General features: G+C 50.0%; 1 protein-coding gene across 3 annotated transcripts; it reads right to left on the bottom strand.

The window, feature by feature from the left end:
* Positions 1 to 18: 18 nt before the first annotated feature.
* On the bottom strand, positions 19 to 9,390 carry Ciao3 (cytosolic iron-sulfur assembly component 3). Of its 3 annotated transcripts, none has more exons than XM_040748349.1 (11): positions 9,257 to 9,390; positions 8,113 to 8,208; positions 6,546 to 6,689; positions 6,146 to 6,278; positions 3,892 to 4,026; positions 3,406 to 3,524; positions 2,551 to 2,680; positions 2,015 to 2,087; positions 1,584 to 1,721; positions 1,006 to 1,163; positions 19 to 856 (listed from the first exon to the last, which is right to left on the bottom strand). In XM_040748349.1, the coding sequence occupies exons 1-11, from the start codon at positions 9,320 to 9,322 to the stop codon at positions 618 to 620; spliced, it is 1,431 nt and encodes a 476-aa protein (XP_040604283.1). In that variant the 5' UTR covers positions 9,323 to 9,390; the 3' UTR covers positions 19 to 617. The 3 variants fall into 3 exon arrangements, with proteins under 3 accessions (XP_040604283.1, XP_040604284.1, XP_040604285.1); XM_040748350.1 differs by lacking the exon at positions 9,257 to 9,390 and adding an exon at positions 8,913 to 9,190; XM_040748351.1 differs by lacking the exon at positions 8,113 to 8,208 and having other exon boundaries at positions 9,257 to 9,359.
* Positions 9,391 to 20,944: the final 11,554 nt, after the last annotated feature.

Here is a 20,944-nt window from a genome sequence, read left to right as displayed (position 1 = left end):
CAGACACACAGCAGATGCTTCCAGAGGTGCAGACCTGTTTATTAGTGGTGAGGCTGGGTGAGAGACAAGCTCAGTGAGACTCATATGGACTTCTCACGGCCATACAGGCTTGGTGCCAACAGACTGCCCAGACGGCAAGGCAAACAGTTTTTCAAGAGGATCAGGTGCCCCAATAGGTTCAGGCTTGATACCTCCCTTTACATTGTAGATTCAGAGGTTAGCCACAGAAATGAAACTGTGCTCATCATACTCAGGGTACTACACCCGGAGGCCTGGACAGGGAAGATGCCCATGGCCTTAGGCCAGCAAAAAAGATTCTGGAACCTCATTGAACCTTTAGCCCCCTTGGCTACCCGGATCCTGCCTGCACTCCTACCCTGAAGAGCTCAGTGTGGAATCTGCAGGTGCACAGGCCATAGGCAACGTTACCAACCAGAGGCACACAGGTCATGTACTGCCAAGGACCCAAGTGCAGCTAGTGCCCCACTTTAGCACAGAATCCAATACATCCTTGAATTTTGAAGGTCTCTGGTGTGTTCTCTGTTGCTGGTACACACATGGTCTTCATGGGAGTCTTGGTGCTGGTCCCTGGGGCTCTCACAGACTCTCAAGGCCTCCTACCACCTGATGCTGAGGCCTGAGTTGGTCTTCTCCACGGCATGGTACTGTGTGTGCAGCAGGCGGCTGGCCCGTTCGGAGCCCTCACCTTGCAGCCAATGCTGGTACAGCTCCTGGACCCCTGGTGCATCTTCGGGCGCCTCATTCCTCACCATGCTGTACAGTCTTTCCACTTGCTGGAGGAGCTCCCTGCCTTGCATGTCTGGAGCCTTGAGCTGGCCCCCTCCATTCAAGCAGCCTGTAGCAGAGCACAGGGCATGGTCGTGGCAAGCCAGGGTTTAGCCCTCTAACCCCCAGTGTGTGTGGAGAGGGGACATGTTCCCCTCTGTCCAACCCCTTCCACCTTCCATTGGTGGCAGGCTTCTGTGCTATGTTAGGAGGAGCTACCTGAAGGGCAGGCCATGACTTCCACATAATGGTAGGGACAGCGGCCTCGCTTCAGCTTCTGCACAAGGTTCTGGATGTTGCGGAAACCATAGGCCACAGCAAAGCGCAGCAGCACCTGGCCTTCCCTCTCCAGTGTCACCTCCTGGAAGTCCTTGTTCCTGAAAGTGTAGGAGTTGCCCTGCAAACCTGTCCCTGCCTAGGCGCAGAAGCATTCTGGGGTTCAGCACACTACCATCTGGCTGTCGTTTTCTGATTGCAGGCAGGGGAGGGATGATGGAGAGGGGGGCACAGCTTGCATCCATGGGCCCAGAAAACCTCACCCCAGCCTTGACCTCCTTAACTAACAGGGTTTCCCAAGGGCAACCATGAAGCCCAGCAAGGTGTGACACTCCAGCCCCAGGTGCTGTACCCATGCTAGGCATCTGCTAGTCCTTGCATGCGTCGCCCAGGCTCAGGGTCTCTGCTGAGACTGAGGAGAGTACACTGACCTGCTTGCTCATGCCTCGTGCTCATAAGAGGAGAGTCAAGGGCTCCAAGGGTCTTTCCCCCAAGTTCACTTCAGTGCCTGCCCCACTAACCTCATGGGTTGGTAGGTAACTTCAGTCACATGGACTCCAAAGAGCTCTTGGGCTGCGTGCCGGAACACATGCTCCAGGTATCCTCCTGAGCCTCCACCCCGATGGCTGGTGGGCTCCTCAGCAGACACACTACTGGTTCTGGGAGAGGGGCAGGTCAGTGCAGGAGGCTGGGGCTCAATACAGCTGAGGTCTCTTGTAGTCAGACCTTAAGAACTGTTCTTATGGTGGCCCTGGGAAGCTCAGATGGCTTCTAGAGCAGGCTCTGCTTTGACACTGTAACTCAGCCACTCTTGGGCCCCAGCCAGGCTGTGGGGAGGTCTGGAGTCAGCCAGAAGGCAGCCTGGGTAGAAAGGAGGGGACAAGACACTGCCCCACCCCACAGGCAGCATCTGATCCCAAATAAAGGTTCTCAGTCCCCACCACCAACTCACAAGCCATCCAGGGGCATAGGCTCCAGCTCCATGAGTGAGACTCCTTCTTCCTCCAGGAGTCTAAAGACTTCTCCTACAGAGGACACAGTACATGCTCTAGTTGGCCTCAGAATGCTGAGCTGTCTGTCTCCCCAGAGGGACACTCACTCCCATTTGTGGTGGGATGGTTGAGTTCAGCAGCCTCTGCAGACCCACCAGAAGGCATTCCTTCCTGGAGCTCTGTAAAGGCAGGGCCACTCTGCCAGTCCAGGGGCAGGCTGTTTAGCCTTCCAGATAGTTTATTTTCCTGATTCTTCAGTAAGACAGGCTACTCTACTCAGAAGTGGAGTGAAGATATGAGCCACAGGGACTAGACTTGAGATCATGTTTCCTCTCAAGACTCATTTTTAAACCAGCAAGGATACAATACTGGGGCTCCATTGGTCACAGGATCCTGAGAGGCACTGTGGGAAGGCCCAGCTGTCTGCTGGACTCTAGTGCTTGGCTCTAGGGGAGCCCTGGAGACAGCAGAGGGTAGTTATGCATGGTGCCTGCACCTGTTGTAAGGACACAGTCTACGTCACGGGTCTGGTACTTCTGGTTGAAGAAGTCAGGTCTGGACGCTTCTAGCTTTTTGTCGTAGCAGGGCATCACTGTCACATGGTAGATCTTGTCTGGAGTCAGATGCTACAGAGAGAGTACAGAAAGTTTCAGTTCCACCTAAGTCAAGCTCAGAAGTGACCTCACTGAAAGGTGAGGCAGAGTGGCTGCCAGGCGTGACTGGAGCAGTTACTCACGCCCACTGGCCATCATATAATGATGGTCACACATTACCTCTCCTGCTTCTGTGGCAGGAGAGGAGATAAGCTCTCACTGTCTTGGAAAGAACGAGCACATCACAGTGGAAAACGCACGGACTCAAGGGAAGGGTGGCTGTGCACGTGTAGAGGGACCGCAAGCGACTGATGCCAGTGCTTACGGCTTCAGGTACAATGGAGGCCAGCTGCCTTCCTCATCTTCCATCAGTGGGGGGCTGGGTTCAGTGGATCACTGGAAACGACCTGAGATGAGATCTGGTTCCTTCATCCAGCAGCCTGTGAACTGTGCTTCTAGCCCTTGGTCTCCTGCTCCCTAAATGTGGAGTCTAGCCACCTCTAGATGCAAGAAGTGCCTTTATATCAGAACTGGGCCCCCTGGTATCTGATAAAAGACAGCCCAGACAGTGACAGGCTAGCTGGGCAAGACTGATACTGAGGTAAAGCTTACTCCACCGGCAGCTGCCATTAGATTCCAGTCACCCAGACGGATACCTCCGTGCCATGGTCAATGGCCAGCCAGTGGGCCATCTCTTACTCCTGCGTCACAGATCACCACTCCTCATTATGTTGTCTGGGGATGCCCAGTCCTCTTACCTGTTGCTGGGCAAAGAAGTCTTTGACCAGGGAGCCCATAACCTGCTGTGGGGACCGGGCTGTGCTGATGTAGGGGAGGATGAAATTGCCATGTGTCTTCTCGGCATAGCAGATCCAGCCTGAGCCAAAAGAAGAGAGGTCTGGGGTGTGCATAGGGCAGGCTTGGGGGTGGTTAACAAGCTGCTGTTCTCCTCTTGGCAGTGACTGACATTCCGGGGGTGGACCGAGTCATACAAAAAATTACTGTGGCATTAAAACATTCCTCTTGTCATCACTGTCACAAGGAAGGCTGGCATCTAGGTGATCACCAATGGGAACTGGTGACCATAAGTGGTGTCTTCAGCCTTATGTACCTCCTAGGTACTGACATTTCTACCCTTCTTTCAAGATACCACCCCTGCCCGTCATTCCCATTGTTCTTGTCAAGATGTCAGTATGTTATCAAATCCTAACTTCAACTGAACAGTCATTCAGCCACGGACATACCTGGGCAGGCAGAAGCCAGCATGGGCAAGGCCTCTCTGGAGTTGGTTTGCCCTCGGAATCGCTGCACAAACTCTCTCTGGCTTTCCAAAAGGCTGAAGTTCCTTGCGAAGGCAGTATCAAAGACAAAGTGTACCCCTGGAAGGTGATGGAAGGTGAGCATGTGCCTTAGCCTTAGCCATGGCAAAAACCAGCATCTGAACAACTCTGTCCAGAGCAGAGCAGCTCTATGGACCACAGGCCAAGAGCAGGGCTCTGCCCGAGTGGTACCACAGCATGTCATTTCTGTGGGGGCTCTAGGAAGCACTGTTTTACCAGGTACAGCACCTACTGTGTAGATGCCCTGAGAGCTGTTCAGTGGCCCCACCATTGCCCCCCTATAGCGAATTCCTAAAGAATATACTCTCCTTGGCACCATCCTAAATGTGTTTAAATCTTTCATGCTAGTAGGGTATGGCCCCTGGATGCTTTGGCCTCCTCCAGAACAACCTGTGGTGCATACAGAGATCTCTGCCTTATTCAATGGCCTCCTCCTGAGGACTACAACCCTGAGGGCTAGGGCCACCACACTGTGCTGCACCCCTGCATGGACTATGCAGATGTGTCTTGGTGGCCTCTCAGCCACAGTGAGATGCTATAGACTTCTGCCTGCCTGACTGCCTGCCCTAAGCCAGAAGCTGGAGCTCCTGCAGAGCCCCAGTGGAAGACTGTGCTCCTGGCTGCTCAGTCCTCCCCAGGACTAGGAATGGTCCTGAGGTGATGCAGGACTGAGGGCTCTAACTCTTCTCAGAACCATGCTAGCTTTTCTTAGGACTCTGGGGACTGAGGATGGCTCCTATTATCACAGCAAGGGTCAGAACTCATGATACACATGTGTCACACAAGAGCATGGGGTACCTATCAGTAGGTGTCCCCTGCGAGACTACTGGTCATGCTACACAATAAGTTGCCCCAGGTCATCGAACAGACAGGAGCAGAATTCTGTGAGGTGGAGCCATGAGTGCCCATGCCCAGTCCTTCCACTTCCCTAGGATGAGCTGCTGGTCACTCTGGTACTGAGACCCCCAACTTAGCAGGGGATTTCAAAACACCCATGTCCTCCTCCATCCCAACTCCTGGCACAGAGGTCAGCCAAAGCTGACCCAAGGCAGAACACAGCAGATGTGACAACATGCCTGACAAACGGTGATCAGAGCCAGTGAGATGGTTCATCAAAGAGAGGTCCCTGCTGTCAAGCCTGATGACCTGAGTCTGATGCCTGCTACCCATGTGGTGGAAGGAGAGAACCAAGTCCTGAAAATGGTCCTGTGACCCACACATACATTCACACACACAAATAAATATGCAAATAACATGTAAAAAAATAGTGGGGCTGGAGAGATGGCTTAGTGGTTAAGAACACTAACTGCTCTTCCAGAAAACCTGAGTATAGTTACCAGCAACCACACAATGGCTCACAAACCATCTGTAATGAGATCTGGTGCCCTTTTCTGGCCTGCAGGGACACACATGAGACAGAACACTGTATAACATAATAAATAAATCTTTTTTTTTTTTTTTCAAGACAGGGTTTTTCTGTGGCTTTGGAGGCTGTCCTGGAACTCACTTTGTAGACCAGGCTGGCCTCGAACTCACAGAGATCCGCCTGCCTCTACATCCTGAGTGCTGGGATTAAAGGCGTGTGCCACCAACGCCCGGCAACATAATAAATAAATCTTAAAAAAACAAATAGTAACTGAAGTTGGGTACAGTAACACATATCTGTAATTCAAGTACTAAGGAAGCTGAGGCAGGAGGATTGTACGTTTGAGGCCAGCCTGGACTACACAGTGAAGTCAAGGCAAGCCAGGGCTACAAATACTAAACACCGAAAACCTAAACCAACCAAAGCGCCCAAACCAAAGGTAGCATGTTCATGTAATCTCAGCACTTGCTAGGTGAAGGTAGGGGACCAGGTCCAGGCCAGTGTCCTCTGTGATCTAGTTTCCAAAAACCAAACACTAATGACAAAACCCAGGAGACTCAAGGGGACGGTGTAAACACACAGGGGATGGTGAACAGCCAACGGAAGCACAAGTCAGAACTCAGGTGGCTCCTCCCCTAAGGTCCTGATCTCAACCATCCGAGTGAAACTTCAAGCTCAAGTCAAACTAGGGAGAGTGCCCCTGTGCTCAGTTCAGGATGAGTGACGTGTGCCCTGTGGGTGGGAGGAGTCCTGGTACCAGCCCCCCTCGCACACTCCAGGTTCTGCACCTACCTATGTTTTTGAAGAATGAAGTTAATTTCCTGGCGGTGTCTGAGGGGTCCAGCTGAAGCCGGGCGGCCAGCGATGCTCTGGACTGGGGTGAGATGGAAACGACCACCAGCCGCTGCTGACCGGGCGCTGCCGCCTGGAATGCAAAAGTCTCTGGCTGGGCAGGCTTTGTAGATGGCCAGAGGCCAGCCTCTGCAGTCAGATGCCATCAGTCACATGGCAGTCAGCCTTGTTGACGTTGAGAACTCAGCCCAAAGCCCCAGACCTAACACTTAGTGTCAGAGAACACTGACACCAGAGCCAAGAAACCTAAAGATGCCGGAGTCACCGGAAGCCAGATGGGTGGACTAGGTGAGTTTCCTGGGGAAGTATGTGTAGGCTGCCAGAGATCCCCACGGCTTACCTTATTAGCATCTAGAACCTTCTTCAACTCCTCATGACTCTGCTGGGTGATGAGCACCGTCTCTGCTGAAGTGACACAGCCACTGCACGCTAGGCAGTCATTCAGGGAGACCTTGGCTTTCTCCAGCTTCTGGGTTCTTCCATCCTGCAGGGGAGCAGAATCTGGAGCACAGGGTCTTGAGGGGGATGGGTAGGACATTCATTCCACATAGCTTTTTTTTTTCTTTCTTAGAGACAGGGTTTTTCTGTCTCTGGCTGTCCTGGAACCCACTCTGTAGACCAGGCTGGCCTCCAACTCACAGAGATCCGCCTGCCTCCCAAGTGCTGGGAATAAAGCACCACCTGGCTCCAAGAAGCCTTTTGACTTCCACTCACACCACCAACAGCCAGCATGAGAGTCAACTGGGGGTTTATTTGCCTCCCACTGTTCATTTTTATTTACTTTTCTCTTCTCATTACAGTAGACTGAACCTAGCCTGAGCCCCTCAACCCTCCTACAGATGCAGGAATGGTCTGAGCTAGGGCCATGTGAGCTACAGGGGTCCAAACTGACCAGAGGAGTAAGGCTAGAGGGTTAGAAGTCCCCTGAACTGTTCTCTGAGCTTCTCTACACCAGAGCCCCAACCTGAGGTTAATCCACACCAAGAGACCCAAAAAGGCCCACAGGCCTGGGCTGCAGCAGCACCATGAAGATGAAGCCACTTGTTCTTAAAGCACAGCCCAATGGTGATGGGCGCCTTCCTCTGTCCCTCCATCCATGGGACCCCTTGCTGAGAACCAGAGCCTCCTGGTGCACTGGCGTCTAGCTGGTACTATGGTGTTACAATGTCACTGTTGTGGACAGACAGCCTTTTCTGGTATAGCCTGATCCTGCTGCTCTTCACTGTTCACAGGGATCTGCACACCATTCCCTGAACCTATCCAAGGTTCCTCCCCTACTCAGTGTTCCATGGCTGGGCATCACTTTTCAGTATGGTGGTGCATGGGATTTTTTTATTTATTACATTACAGTGTTCTATCTGCATGTATGCCTGCAGGCCAGACGAGGGCACCGGATCTCATAGTGGATGGTTGTAAGCTATCATGAGGTTGCTGCAAACTGAACTCAGGACCTCTGGAAGAGCAGCCAGTGCTCTTAACTGCTGAGCTATCTCTCCCGGTGCATGGGATTTTGAAGGCATTCTTTAGAATACAACGGGCAGCTAGTCAGGGTTAATTTTCATTTAGAGAGGAGGAAGGGCTTGAGGGGACAAAACCAGAAAATCTTATGCTACTAGAAGCAGGGGCAAGAGGTGGTGGGCAGAATCTTCCATCTCCACAAAAGGGCCCCGTGCAGAACAGGACAGGCTGGATGCTCAACCTGGGCGTCCCTACTCACTCTCCCAGCTCCCCAAGGTCAGCGACTGTGATCAGTGAGAGAGAACTGGTAAGGTGCAGGGAGTTTCAGGGGGCCACATCTGTGACTGGATGAGGCAGAGGAGGTGTGTTTCAGATCTGCACCCCAGCACCCCACTCCCACCTGCTCCCAGCCCCCCAGCAGGGACGAGGTGAGACCTCTGGCTTCTTACTGGGTTCACTTGGAGGTAACTCCCATCATCCTTGATGTGGATCTTGGCTATGCCACTTCCTGGCTTCTTATCCACCTTCACAGGCTTGATACAGTCCTACGCCAGGAAGAAACCCCAAAGCAGGCTCTATCAGGGGAAGGCAACTGGAGGATGCTGGGCCTCAGGGATGGCTGGCTGCTGGCCAGGTTGAAGCACACCACCGGGGCCAGTTCTACCCCGTTCTTGCCACTGAAGCCATGCTGAGCTCTGGTCGCCCCTCTCTTCTGTACGAGGTGCGGCTATCACCAATGTCACTCACTCTCTGGGTCCCGATCAGCATGAAGACCGGTGCTAACGATATGCAAGCGAATGACTGCAGAAACCCTGACAAACCCGTCCTTCCTAAGTGCAGACAGCAGCACACCACCACACGCCTCATGTCAAGAAGCCATGGCCAGACCGGAATGCTTTCCTTGGAAACTCTGGAGGTCACCTCTAAACCCACTGCCACAGATGGAATGTCAAGTCTCTCCCCCTCCCCTTAACATCTCCTGTCACTGCCTCGAGAACCTTGGTGGCCTTCTAGGAGGTGGTCTTCCACATGCCCAGTCCCAGGCAAGATGCCCAGTTCATCCAGCCAGAGCGGCAGCTCCACCTCTCTTCCATGGATCATGGGACTGGGCTACAGAACTACTAGCCCTGGGGACAAAGGAAAACCCGGGCAAGGGCACCGGCTCCTGCTTTTAGGTGTGGCTGTCTAGAGTCCCTTGTACCTTCCTCAAGGTAAGGTCAAGAACTTGTGGCCCAAGTGGACATCTCACCTTCCCCTTCAACATGGCCCTTCCACTGAGATGATCAACCAGGCTCTGAGACAAGGACGGGAAGGGATGTCTCACAAGTGTGTGGAGGCTGTGCAGCCCCAACCATGTCTCTGCAACGCGGTTGGGTGACACACGACTAGGAACCCTTGGGGTCCAGTAGCTGGCTGTCCAGCCCTCCCTGGCCTCAGTTGTCTGTGTTGGTAAGAAGGGACCCAGACTGACTGAGGCCCTGGGCCCTGGGTCGGGTCTCGTGCTCAGGAAAAGGCACGGGTGGGAGAAGTTTCCTGCCGCGCAAGGCCAGGCCCGGCCCCTCCTCCTGCGCGACTTGCCCTTGGCCGGCCCACCTGAGATGGCCCGATGAAATCATCCAAGTCGGTCAGCTGTAGTACCCCACTGAAGGGCGACGCCATGATAGCCTCACTGCCGCTGAGCGCCGCACGGAGGTGTCGCAAAATGACACCAAATAGTAGGACTGTTCCGCCACGCTGCCGGAAAACGAAAATTCCGGCGCATGCTCATTCCTCCCCACGGGCAAGCTTGGGAAAGAGTGCGCGCCCTCTGCTGGCGGTCTTGAGCGCTCAGACCCGAGGACTCAAATACCAACTTGCACCACGTTCAGTGCCTCCCTTGGGTTGTGGTGGTGAACAGGGGTAGTGTAGACAAAGAACGCAAAGAATGAAACTGCAGAGTCAGAATCTCTCCCGCATCACGTAGGGGTAAAGATTCGGGTTTCACTCATCTTGGTGCTGTACCCGAGCAAGGACCCAGATACAGTCAGTGCCTGCATCAGGAGAACACGTTATTTGCAGTAGAATACAAAAATTAACTTTGGTTTACTGGAATGCTTTGGAATGGGCTTACCTAAAATGATCGACAAGCGCTGTTGAGATTTTAAGACAGGAGTGTGGGAGAACATTAACAGAGGCAGGTTCTTGGATAGGACCAGGGCCAGAGAATAGATTCTGTTTGCGTGGGTGGGTGGGGAGCAGAGTTCTAATGTCGGAAAGAGAGTGATGCGATCTCCCCTAATCCCAAAACCTTTAAGAACAAACATTGTGGAGGACTGGCAAAAAGTGAGGATTATCCAAGGCCCAAAGCAGACATACAGCGGAACAACCTGGGGCAATGGAAAGAGCGAGTCCTGACATTCATCTTAAGGTTGGTGACCCTGAAGACATTACGGTCAATGAATGTGGATGAAGCCAGTTACAAAAGACCACATGTGTGACTTCATTCAGCAGAATGTTCAGAACAGGCAATCCCATAGATTGAAAGCTGACCTCAGGTGTTGGGGAGAAGGCTTCTGACCAGGGTGGTAAAAGTCTTTAGAAATTGATGCTGCACACTGTGGTGTCTTTTCTGTTTTTGTTGTTTTGTGATAGGGTTTCTCTATGTAACAGTCCTGGCTGTCCTGGATGGAACCCATTCACATTCACAAAGATCCACCTGCTTCTGCTTCTGCCTCTGCCTTCCCAGTGCTGGGACTAAAGGCGTGTCATACCATACCTGGCCTTGTGACATCATTAGTGCCACCAAAATGACTATTAGAATGGTTACAATCAGGCTGAAGATGTGACAGTTGATAAAGTGCTTGCAGTGCAAACAGGAGGAACTGAGTTTTACCCCGAGCACTAATGTAAAAACTGGGCACAGTGTCATGTGCCTGCAGTTCCAGAACTGAGAAGGTAGAGACAGGGATTCCTGGGGTTTGCTGGCCAGCCAGTAAGTAAAGGCTCCTCCTAGCAAGCCTGATAACCCGAGTTCAATCCCCAGGAACCATAAGATGGAAATAGAGAACCAACACTGACTGCCACAGGCACAACATACCATGAATATACGCATACACATATATGTACAGACACAAATAAATGCAATTTTACAAAAGAAAACAAAAACCAACGTGCTAAAATCAATTAAATCCTACACTTTTTTCTTTTGGCTTTATTTTCCTTCCCCTAACAGAGACTGTCACTGAGTAGCCCAGCCTGACTTCAAACTCTTGATCCTCCTACTTGGCTTTCTGAACACTGTGGTTACAGGAGAATGCCACCACTCATAGTGAATTGTACCGTTTAAACGGGGGCAATTGTACGGCATGTGAGTTTGTGTCTTAATAAAGCTATTAAAGACATGGCAGAGCTGTGGCCAGGTATAGTGACTTATGCCTTTAATCCTATCACTTAGGAACTGGAGACAGGAGGATTGCTTCAATTTTTAAAAATTATTTATGAGCCAGTAGGTAGTGGCACACACCTTTAATCCCAGCTCTTTGAAGGTAGAGGCAGACAGATCTCTGAGTCCAAAGCCAGTCTGGTCCACAGAGTGATTTCCTGAACAGCCAGAGCTACACAGAGACACCCTGTCTTAAAAAACAAACAAACAAAACAAAATATTTATGGGACAGGAGAGATGGACAAACTGTTAGGAGTACTGGCTGCTCTTACAGAAGACCTGGGCTGGGTTCCCATCTCCCACATGGCAGCTCACAACTATCTGTAACTCCATTGGGGAGCCAATGGCCTCTTCTGACCTCTGTGGAACAAGGTATGCACACATGGTTCACATACATACATAAAGGCAAAATACTCATGTACATAAAATAAATATAAATGAATCTTAATCCCAACACTCAGGAGACAGGCAGGCGGATGTCTGTGAGTTCGAGGCCAGCCTGGTCTACAAAGTGAGTTCCAGGACAGCCTCCAAAACAATATAGAGAAACCCTGTCTCGAAACCCTCCCCCCCAAAAAAAAACAAAAAGAAAAATAATTACTGTATGCATGCAAACGTGTGTGCCTGTGTGTCAAGACAGGTGTTTGCCATTATGAAGAAGGTGAGCATGTGGGTGAGCATGTGGGTGAGCATGTGGATGTCAAATAGCAACTTTGTAGCATTGCTTCTCTTTTCCCCACTTGATAGGCTTCCAGATTGAACTCTGTTTGTCAAGCTGGCAACCTGCTGAGCCATCTTGTCAGCCCAATTGCTTCAAGTTTGAGGCCAGCTTGTGCTATGTAGTGAACATAGGCTAGCTAGGACTACACTTTAAGACTCTTAAGAAAATAAACAAACAACAAAAGGGTGGAGATTGAAGACTCAGTGACACCAGTTTCTGGAGTGACCTTGAATCCAGGACATACGTTCTCAAGTCAAATATGTCTATCATCTACAAGAGACAGAGTAAGCTGAGAAGTTTTGCTTTATTTCAATACCTGAGGATGAGAACTCAGCTTCCCGCATGTTGGGTAAGTGATTTCATCAGCATCATGGCTAGTTTCTGGTTCATAAAATATGACGACAATTTCTAATTTTTTTCTCTCTGTCTTACAGACACACACACACACACACACACACACACAGGTTATTCTTCTGCTGGGGGCTTGCCGTCCCTCAGACATCTTTCATTAACTCATTTCCCTCTGGGCACTAGCTCTGTGCAGATGTCAGGCCTCTGGGTCCCCAAGCTCCTATTTTGCAAATTGTTTCATCATCACCATTAGCTGGTATTTACCATGTGCTTCCCCTGTGCAGGTCCCTAAGCTAGACTCTGGGAACTGTAGGGTTTACAGACGTCAGGGAGGGGAAAGGAGGACACAGGGGCCAGCCAGGGACACTGGAAGAAACCATCTGTGTCTCAGCTGCCGTAACACTGTGCCCCATTGTGGCACTCCTTTCCTTGAACACCCCTGGCAGCCCTGGGTACTCTCTTGTCCACAGGTACCAACTTGCCACCAGTTGGGGGGAGCAGCCATTTCCTGCTACCCACGTGGTTGTGTCCTGAGGCTTGCCTATAGCCCTGTCTCTTCCCTTGACTGTGCCAGTTTGACCCTTTGTAAGGATGTGCGATGTGCTAGTACCTCGAGGCTGCTATAACAGATGACCACAACAGGGTGCTTAGTAATGACAATTTATTTGCACAGCTCTGGACATGAAAAGCCTGACATCCTAGCTGTGCAGCGCCTCACCCCCTCCCCAGACTGCGGGCTAGACATTTTCCTGCCTTGTCCCTCTTCCAGGGGTTCCAGGTGGCCTCAGCGTGTGAGCACACAGTTCCAGCCTTTGTTTTCACATGATCACTTCTACGTGTCTCTGAACTTCTCTTGTCAAACTCCTGTCACTAGACTTAGGGTCCAACTTAGTCAAAGATCACCTGGAGACCTTCGAAGTCACCATACCTTGTGGAAATAGTTGGTGGACTGGTTAGTTTTCCTCAAGTTGACACAAACCAGAGTCACCTGTGAAGAGGGCTCCCCACTGAAGGGTTGTCTCCATCAGATTGGCCTGTGGGTATATCTGTGGGGTTATTTTATTTATTAATGATTGGTGTGGGAGGGCCCAGTCAACTGTGGGCAGTTCCACTCCTGGGCAGTTGGTCCCTGGTTGTACAAGAAAATAGGCTGAGAAGCTGGGCGTTGGTGGCGCACACCTTTAATCCCAGCACTTAGGAGGCAGAGGCAGGTGGATCTCAGTGAGTTCGAGGCCATCCTGATCTACAGAGAGAGTTCCAAGACAGCCTCTAAAACAATACAGAGAAACCCTGACTCGAAAAACCAAAAACCAAACCAAAAGAAAAAACCTGGGTTAGATAATAGTTCAGTTGACAGTGCTTGTCCGCCTGGCACAAAATCTGGGTTCAATCCCTAGCACTGCCTAACCCAGACGTGAGGCGTGCACCTGTCATCTTAGCACTTGGGAGGTGGAAGCAGGGAGATCAGAAGTTCAAGGCTATGCTCAGCTGTATAGCACAATCAAGGTCAGACAGGGCTACCGTACATGAGATGCTTCCTCAGTGTAAGTAAGTAAAGGAAGGGACCGTGGGGAGGGCGCTACCAGAGGAAGACACAAAGAGTGAGTGGAGGGAGGGAGGTTTCAGCCCTGCATTCTCCAGCAGACCCTCCCAGGCTGTGTTTGAAGATGCTTTGTTAAAAGAAATTCAGAAGCCGGGCAGTGGTGGCGCACGCCTTTAATCCCAGCACTCAGGAGGCAGAGGCAGGCGGATCTCTGTAAGTTCGAGACCAGCCTGGACTACCAAGCAAGTTCCAGGACAGCCTCCAAAGCCACAGAGAAACCCTGTCTCGAAAAACCCCCCAAAAAAAAGAAATTCAGAAAGGAGAAGTGGGGGTTCCCCCTTCAAACTACTTCAAGCTACACTTGCCTGTGGTCTCCAAAGCCCAAAGGATACTAATGCTGTTGTCACCCTGAGGCCCTGCAAGGGTGGGAGGAGGCCTATGCCCATGGAGCCTCCTCAACCAGATTCTCCCTCCCACCTGTCAGAGATCATCCAGCTAATGGTTCAGGTCCCGAGAGCTGCTAGACGGACTGGTGGCAGCACATCCCACCTGTGTCAAACGCTGGGCTGGAGGTTTCCTTCACCTGTGTCAAACGCTGGGCTGGAGGTCTCCTGCACCTGTGTCAAACGCTGGACCGGTGGCAGCACATCCCACCTGTGTCAAACGCTGGGCTGGAGGTCTCCTGTACCCGGTCAGACCAGTCCACGCTCAGGGCAGGTGGTGTGGCTCAGACAGCCTGTGCCGCTCACCTGCTCACCCTCCACGTGTTCTGTGAGCGGGCACTTACTCTTTTGGTTTATTAGTGTGTGTGTGACTGATATGGTTTGGGTCTTGAAAGTGCCTTTAAGTCCATGTGTAAAGACCTGGCTCCATGGAGCTGTGAGAGGCACCATCCTAGGGGTAGGCTATGTGGGAAGTTGGTTGCTCTTAAGGGTCCCTCTTTCTGCTTCCCAGATGCTATGAGGTGCATAGCCACCATGTGATCACACACACACACACACACACACACACACACACACACACACACACACACACACACAGTAAGCCTGAAGGTAATAGACTGAAACCTCCAATACTCAACATCTCCCTTCCTCCCTTCCTCCCTTCCTCCCTTCCTCCCTTCCTCCCTTCCTCCCTTCCTTCCTTCTTCTCTTTGAGACAAGATTTTGTGTAGCTCAGAGCTGGGCGTTGGTGGCGAGCACCTTTAATCCCAGCACTCGGGAGGCAGAGGCAGGAGGATCTCTGTGAGTTCGAGACCAGCCTGGTCTACAAGAGCTAGTTCCAGGACAGCCTCCAAAGCCACAGAGAAACCCTGTCTCGAAAAACCAAAAAAAAAAAAAAAAGATTTTGTGTAGCTCAGACTAGCCTCAAACTCACTATAGCTGAGGATAGCCTTGAACTTGTGACACTACTGCCTTTACCTTCAAGTGTTGAGATTACAGACACACACCAGCACTCAGCTTATACAGTCCTAGAGACTGAACACAGGGTTCCATGCATCTAACATAACAGTCTTTCTTTTTCTCTACCGTGTGTGTGTGTGTGTGTGTGTGTGTGTGTGTGTGTGTGTGTGTGTGTGTGTCCGTCCTTGGAGGCCAGAAGAAGATGAACTTTGAATTCTCTGGAGCTGGAGTACAGGCAGTTGTGAACAGCCTGATGTGGGTGCTGGGAACTGAACTCAGGTCTTCTGGAATAGCAACCCACTCCCTTAACCACTAAACCATCTCTTCAGTCCCTCTTTTTTTTTTTTTCTTTTCTTCTTTGTCTTCTCCTCCTTCCTCTTCTTTGCGACTATTTCAGGATTTTGTTACAGTGACAAAGCTGATTGTTACAGTGGCTGGTAAGTTGTGGGTGAATCAGCCTAGGTCCCTGATGGTGATGGGGTCATCGCTCTTGTGTGGGTGGATGTAAGGTCATCTTGTTTTATCCTATCCCTTCCTTAGGACTTGAAGTGTAGGAAATTCCCCATGGGAAAGGCCCCACTGGGGTGCTGTGCTCCTTGCAAAGGGTGGGCTCCCCACCACAGCGGCATCTCTCTCAATATAGAGATAAAGTAACTGTTTGTAGCAAGATTTTGCAGTGGTGCTGGTGATATCGAGCCTGAACCCCCACTGGCTTGTATTCATCTTACTGAAACACTACCTACCTCATTAAAGCCCAGTGTGAAGATTCGAGATAGAGGCTGAACTGCTGAGTTTTATTTGTTGAAGCAACTACTGCTGGGCAATGAGTGCATCATTAGTGGCATAACCAACACATGGCTTTGTCCTTCTGGGGCAGCTACATCTTGTCAACAGGTGGGATCCCAGCAACCATCCCGGGGGAAGCCTGAGCAGGCAACAATTAGTAACTAATGAGAGGCCTGAGTGGCTGTTCAGCCAGAGCAGTGGCCTGAATGGGACATGAGCTGGGCTGTCGCTGTGGTTTGTGTACCCTGACAGCTGAAGTGTCTGGTTAGGAGCAATGGTGACTGGGGGCAGTGTATTATTCGTGTATAAGCTTCTTTTACTGTTATTTTTACATTTATTTTTCTATTTAAAAATGTCTGTTTACTTTCTTATTTATTTATTTTTATGTTTGAGCAAAGATGTGGAGGTCAGAAGATGATTTTTGGGAGTTGGTTCTCTCTCCACCACATTGAGTTCCAAGGATTAAACTCAAGTCATTGGTCTAAGCACTGAGCATCTCATTGGTTCCTATTATTTATTTAAGTCAAGTATTTTCTTTATTTTATTCTATCTTTTTAATTGAAAATAGATTTTTTCCATATACTATATTCTGATTATGGTTCCCCTCCCCCCACTCTTTCCAGTTCCTCCCCAACTTCCTTCCCATTTGGATCCAAACCCTTTCTGTCTCGCCCGGCATTGGTGGTACACACCTTTAATCCCAGCACTCAGGAAGCAGAGGCAGGCCGATCTCTGTGAGTTCGAGACCAGCCTGGTGCACCAGAGCTAGTTCCAGAACAGCCTCCAAAGCCACAGAGAAACCCTGTCTCGAAAACAAAAAACAAAAAACAAAAAAACCCAAAACAAACCCTTTCTGTCTCTTGTTAGAAAACAGTCATCTAGCTAGGTCGGGGTGGCAAACCCCTTTAAGCCCAGCACCTGGGAGGCAGAGGCAAACCAATCTCTGTGAGTTCAAGGCCAGCCTGGTCGATAGAGAGAGTTTCAAGACAGCCAGGACTACATAGAAAAACTCGGTTTCACAAAACAAAAACACTCCCCACACACACACCAAATAAAACAAAAACAAATGAATCAGAATAAACCACAAACAAGAAAAAAAGTCAAGGAAAAAAGCACAAGAAACACATGTAGACACATGTATTTGCACAAACAGAAATCCCATAAAAACACAAATATGGCCGGGGCGGTGGTGGGTCATGCCTTTAATCCCAGCACTCAGGAGGCAGAGGCAGGCGGATCTCTGTGAGTTCGAGGCCAGCCTGTTCTACAGAGCGAGTTCCAGGACAGCCTCTAAAACAATACAGAGAAACCCTGTCTCAAAAAACCAAAAATAAATCCCCCACAAATATGGAAGCCATAATATACATGCAAAGGACCTATAAGGTAAGAAAAATAAAATCCCTGATTTAACACTAGGAGACAAAGAACCTCCAAAGATGACTGCCATCTGCTGATGGGCATAGGGCCTACCCTTAAGGGTGGTTTGTTTCCCAGTGAGACTCCCTTGGAGAAAAGCAATTTTTTAATTTGAATTTGGAGCTAGCTTCTGGGTGGGCCGTGTGTCCACTTCTCTGAACTCTAGAACCATCTGGTGCAGACCTGTGGGGGCTCTGTGTATGCTGCCTCAGTCTCTGTCTGTTCACATCGTTTAATTTTAAAAATTGCTTATATTAATTTATTTATTGTGTGTATGCATGTATGTATGTAAACACCAGCATGAAGAGTTCAGAGGACGAGGTATGGGAGTCTGATCTCTCCTTTCACAATTCGGATCCTAGGGACTAAACTCATTTTATTAGGCTTGGCAGCAAGCCTTTACCTGCCAAAACATTTCATTTGCTCTTATTTAGTAAATGGTTAGTGTGTGTGTGTGTGTGTGTGTGTGTACACACGCACTCATGCATGCATGTGTTCCAATGTAGCAGACAAAGTACAACTTGTACTCTCTTCTCTCCTCCTGTGTGGCTTCCAGAGATAAGCTCATGATGTCAGGCTTGTCTGTCTCACTGGTCCACTGTTTTGTTTCTGAGACAGCACCTCGTCTAGCCCAGGTTGTCCTAGAACTCACTCTGTAGCCCAAGCTGACCTTGAACTCATGGCAATCCTCCTGCCTCAGCCTCCTGAGTGCTGGGGTTACAGGCACATACCACCAAGCTCAGGCCTCCTGGGGTTCTTAAGCAGGGCTCACATTAAGCCCACATTCTCGAGCAGGGCCCAGGAGCTCATGGACGGTGCCTTACCTGGACGATTCTCTATGATGCTGCGGGATGAAATACGGTAGCTGGGGGCTGTGTGCAGCTCACCCTACTGCAGAACCACCAGAGGAAACAGTGCTTGGGTTCCTCTGGTCATCCTGTCTTCTACACACTCTGAACAGGCTCTGTGGGGTGCTTGGAGGGGTACAGAAGCACCTCAGTTTCCCACGGAAGGTGATGCATCATAGACCTGCTGGGAGGGTTGCCATGACTTTTCTTTCAGACAATGTACAGAAGGCAGGAGACCCTGTGAAGGTTTCAGTCACCCTGCCAGCCCCATCTACTAGCACGTGACTTATCCCCTTCCTCTGTCCCTGAGGGGGTGTGGCCTAATACCTGGGCACTGCTCAGAGTATGTAGCAGTAGCCTCTGAGGGCACAAGCAGGTCACAAGAGGGCTTTGTACTGTCCCCTCACCTGTGTCCCCACATCTGGACACCCTGTGATCCTGCCTGGATTGCTACTAGGTAGCCTGGGCCCTTCATTCACCACTTGACTCTCAAGGTTCCCTTTGCTGGGACTCAAGGCCTCAATCATCTGAGCTTCAGTGTCATCAGGGCAGGATGGGAAAATGGAGGGAGGGGTAAGGGGAGCCCCGCTCTTCTTGTTAATTAAGACAGCCCACCTTGGTCCACATCTCTGCTCTTGGGCCCTGAGAGTAATGAAGAGGTGAGAAAATGGAGGTCATATTCAGTATACAATAACCAGATGGGAAGCATTCCCTGTGATCCCAAAAGTCAACGTAGCAATTCATACTTGATAGAAGCGGTTGGCCACCATGGGGCTGGCACTGTTCTAGGAACTCCTCAATAGGAAAGAGGACCCCTGAGTGTTTCTCAGCCCAGAGGCACCCGAGGACCACTGCAGGCCAGTAGGACATTCCTGCCATTCTGGGGGGACAATATTGAGATACCAAAGCAGAAATCCAAGCTCAGAACGTGTTCTTCTGCTATACACCTGCTGCTGGCTGGTCTCCCATGAGCCTCTGTAGGATCCTCAGGTTAACTCAGATGCCTCCAAACCAGCAAAGCAGAGCCTTCGGCTTATCTGTATCCTCAGATGGGCCTAGAGATCGCCTGCCAAGGAAGAGGTCTGACCACGTGAAAAACCAGCAAGCAAAACTCAAACTCTGTTTTATGTCATCAAAGAGAGAAGGGGACTTGTGCAGAGTCTGGCAGCACACATACTTGGCAGGAGGCCTTCTGTGCCTGTGGGCAAAGCTTATGGATCTCCAACCAGAGGGTAAGAGTGAACAACAGGGACTAGAAAGCTGCATTGTGTGTCCCTTCTATATGTCAAAACATCCAACCATTATTTTTTTTTCCCCCGAGACAGGGTTTCTCTGTATTGCTTTGGAGCCTGTCCTGGAACTTGCTCTGTAGACCAGGCTGGCTTCAAACTCACAGAGATCTGTCTGCCTCTGCCTTCCAAGTGCTGGGATTAAAGGTGTGCACCACCAATGCCTGGCCATCCCATCATTCTTTGCTCTTGTATGTGCAATTATTATTATTACTATTATTATTATTTTGTTTTGTTTTGTTTTTGGTTTTTCGAGACAGGGTTTCTCTGTATTGTTTTCGAGGCTGTCGGTCCAGCCTGGCCTCGAACTCACAGAGATCCGCCTGCCTCTGCCTCCCGAGTGCTGGGATTAAAGGCGTGCGCCACCAACGCCCGGTTATTACTATTATTTTTTGTTTTTAGAGACAGGGTTTCTTTGTGTAACCTTTGCTGCCCTGGAATTTACTCTGTAGACCAGGCTATCCTGGAACTCACAGAGGTCTGCCTACCTCTGCCATCTGATTAAAGGCATGTGTCACCTCACCTCCTCCTGGCTGTATAAATGCACAATTTTATTTGAAGTTCTGTGTCTAGCAAGTCAAAGCCCTGTCCGTAAACCCACCAGCTGTTCAGTCTTCTGTGAAGTGCTACCTGGTGCCTTTGGCTCTGTTGCATCTCTTGCTCAGGTCCTGTTACTTACTGGGCTTTTAACCCATTCAGGTGGTGAAAACATTTTTCTCCTATTTGGCATCTCCCACTATTGCCAATTTGTTCACTGAATAACCACACTGGTAAGATTTCAACACGTTTCTTCTGGGGGATTTCTGTTTTTTCTCTATTCCTTCTCTCCTTTTAATTCCTGAGTTGTATCATACATGCCTTACAGTCCCAAACCTGCACTGTGCTGAGGTTTGAACCTGGGACCTTGCATATGCTAGGCATGAGTTCTCCCAATAAGTCACAGTTGGTACTTGTTTTGCTTATAATGTGAGCCAGTGCCTTGCTTTAATTTTCTTTTCATAGTTCATCAGATTTTACAACACCATTTGCCCAATAGGATTATGCAGCATTTGAGGACACCCTTTCTCCTGGATGATGTTTCCACATGATGTAAGTGTGTGTGTGTGTGTGTGTGTGTGTGTGTGTGTGTGTGTGTGTGTGTGTGTGGCTTTGCCTTTTAACATCTGGTAGCGTGTGTCTTCTTTTTATAACATGAATATTATTTATTTATTTTGTGTGTGTGTATGTGTGTGTGTAAGTGTGCACTAGTGTAATTGCACATTCCTGGGGAGGCCAGAGATGGTGTTGAATCTCCTGGAACTGGCAGAGTTACAGGTGGTCGTGAGCCACCTGATGTGGGTACTGGGAACTGAACTCAGGTCCTCTGGAAGAGCAGCAAATGTTCTTAATCACTGAGCTCCAAGCATGCCTTTTATTGTGGTAAAATATATTTAGCATAGAATCAACCGTTTGATCAACTTTTGGTACACTGTTTGGTTGTGTTAAGTATTTTCATCATGTGAC

Source organism: Mesocricetus auratus, unplaced genomic scaffold, assembly GCF_017639785.1.
Source record: "Mesocricetus auratus isolate SY011 unplaced genomic scaffold, BCM_Maur_2.0 Super-Scaffold_100007, whole genome shotgun sequence".
In the NCBI taxonomy this organism is placed as follows: domain Eukaryota; kingdom Metazoa; phylum Chordata; class Mammalia; order Rodentia; family Cricetidae; genus Mesocricetus; species Mesocricetus auratus.
Note: the sequence above shows the minus strand (reverse complement) of the source record. Positions and strands in the feature narration are given on the sequence as shown.

What these genes read in the sequence shown, in the direction of transcription:
- Ciao3 (XM_040748349.1), bottom strand. Translation starts at nt 9,322, where the DNA reads ATGGCGTCGCCCTTCAGTGGGGTACTACAGCTGACCGACTTGGATGAT. An exon ending in TTCATTCTTCAAAAACATAG is followed by an intron (nt 4,027 to 6,145) that starts GTAGGTGCAGAA and finishes ATCACCTTCCAG; the next exon opens with GGGTACACTTTGTCTTTGAT. An exon ending in ACTTCTTTGCCCAGCAACAG is followed by an intron (nt 2,681 to 3,405) that starts GTAAGAGGACTG and finishes CTCTCTCTGTAG; the next exon opens with CATCTGACTCCAGACAAGAT.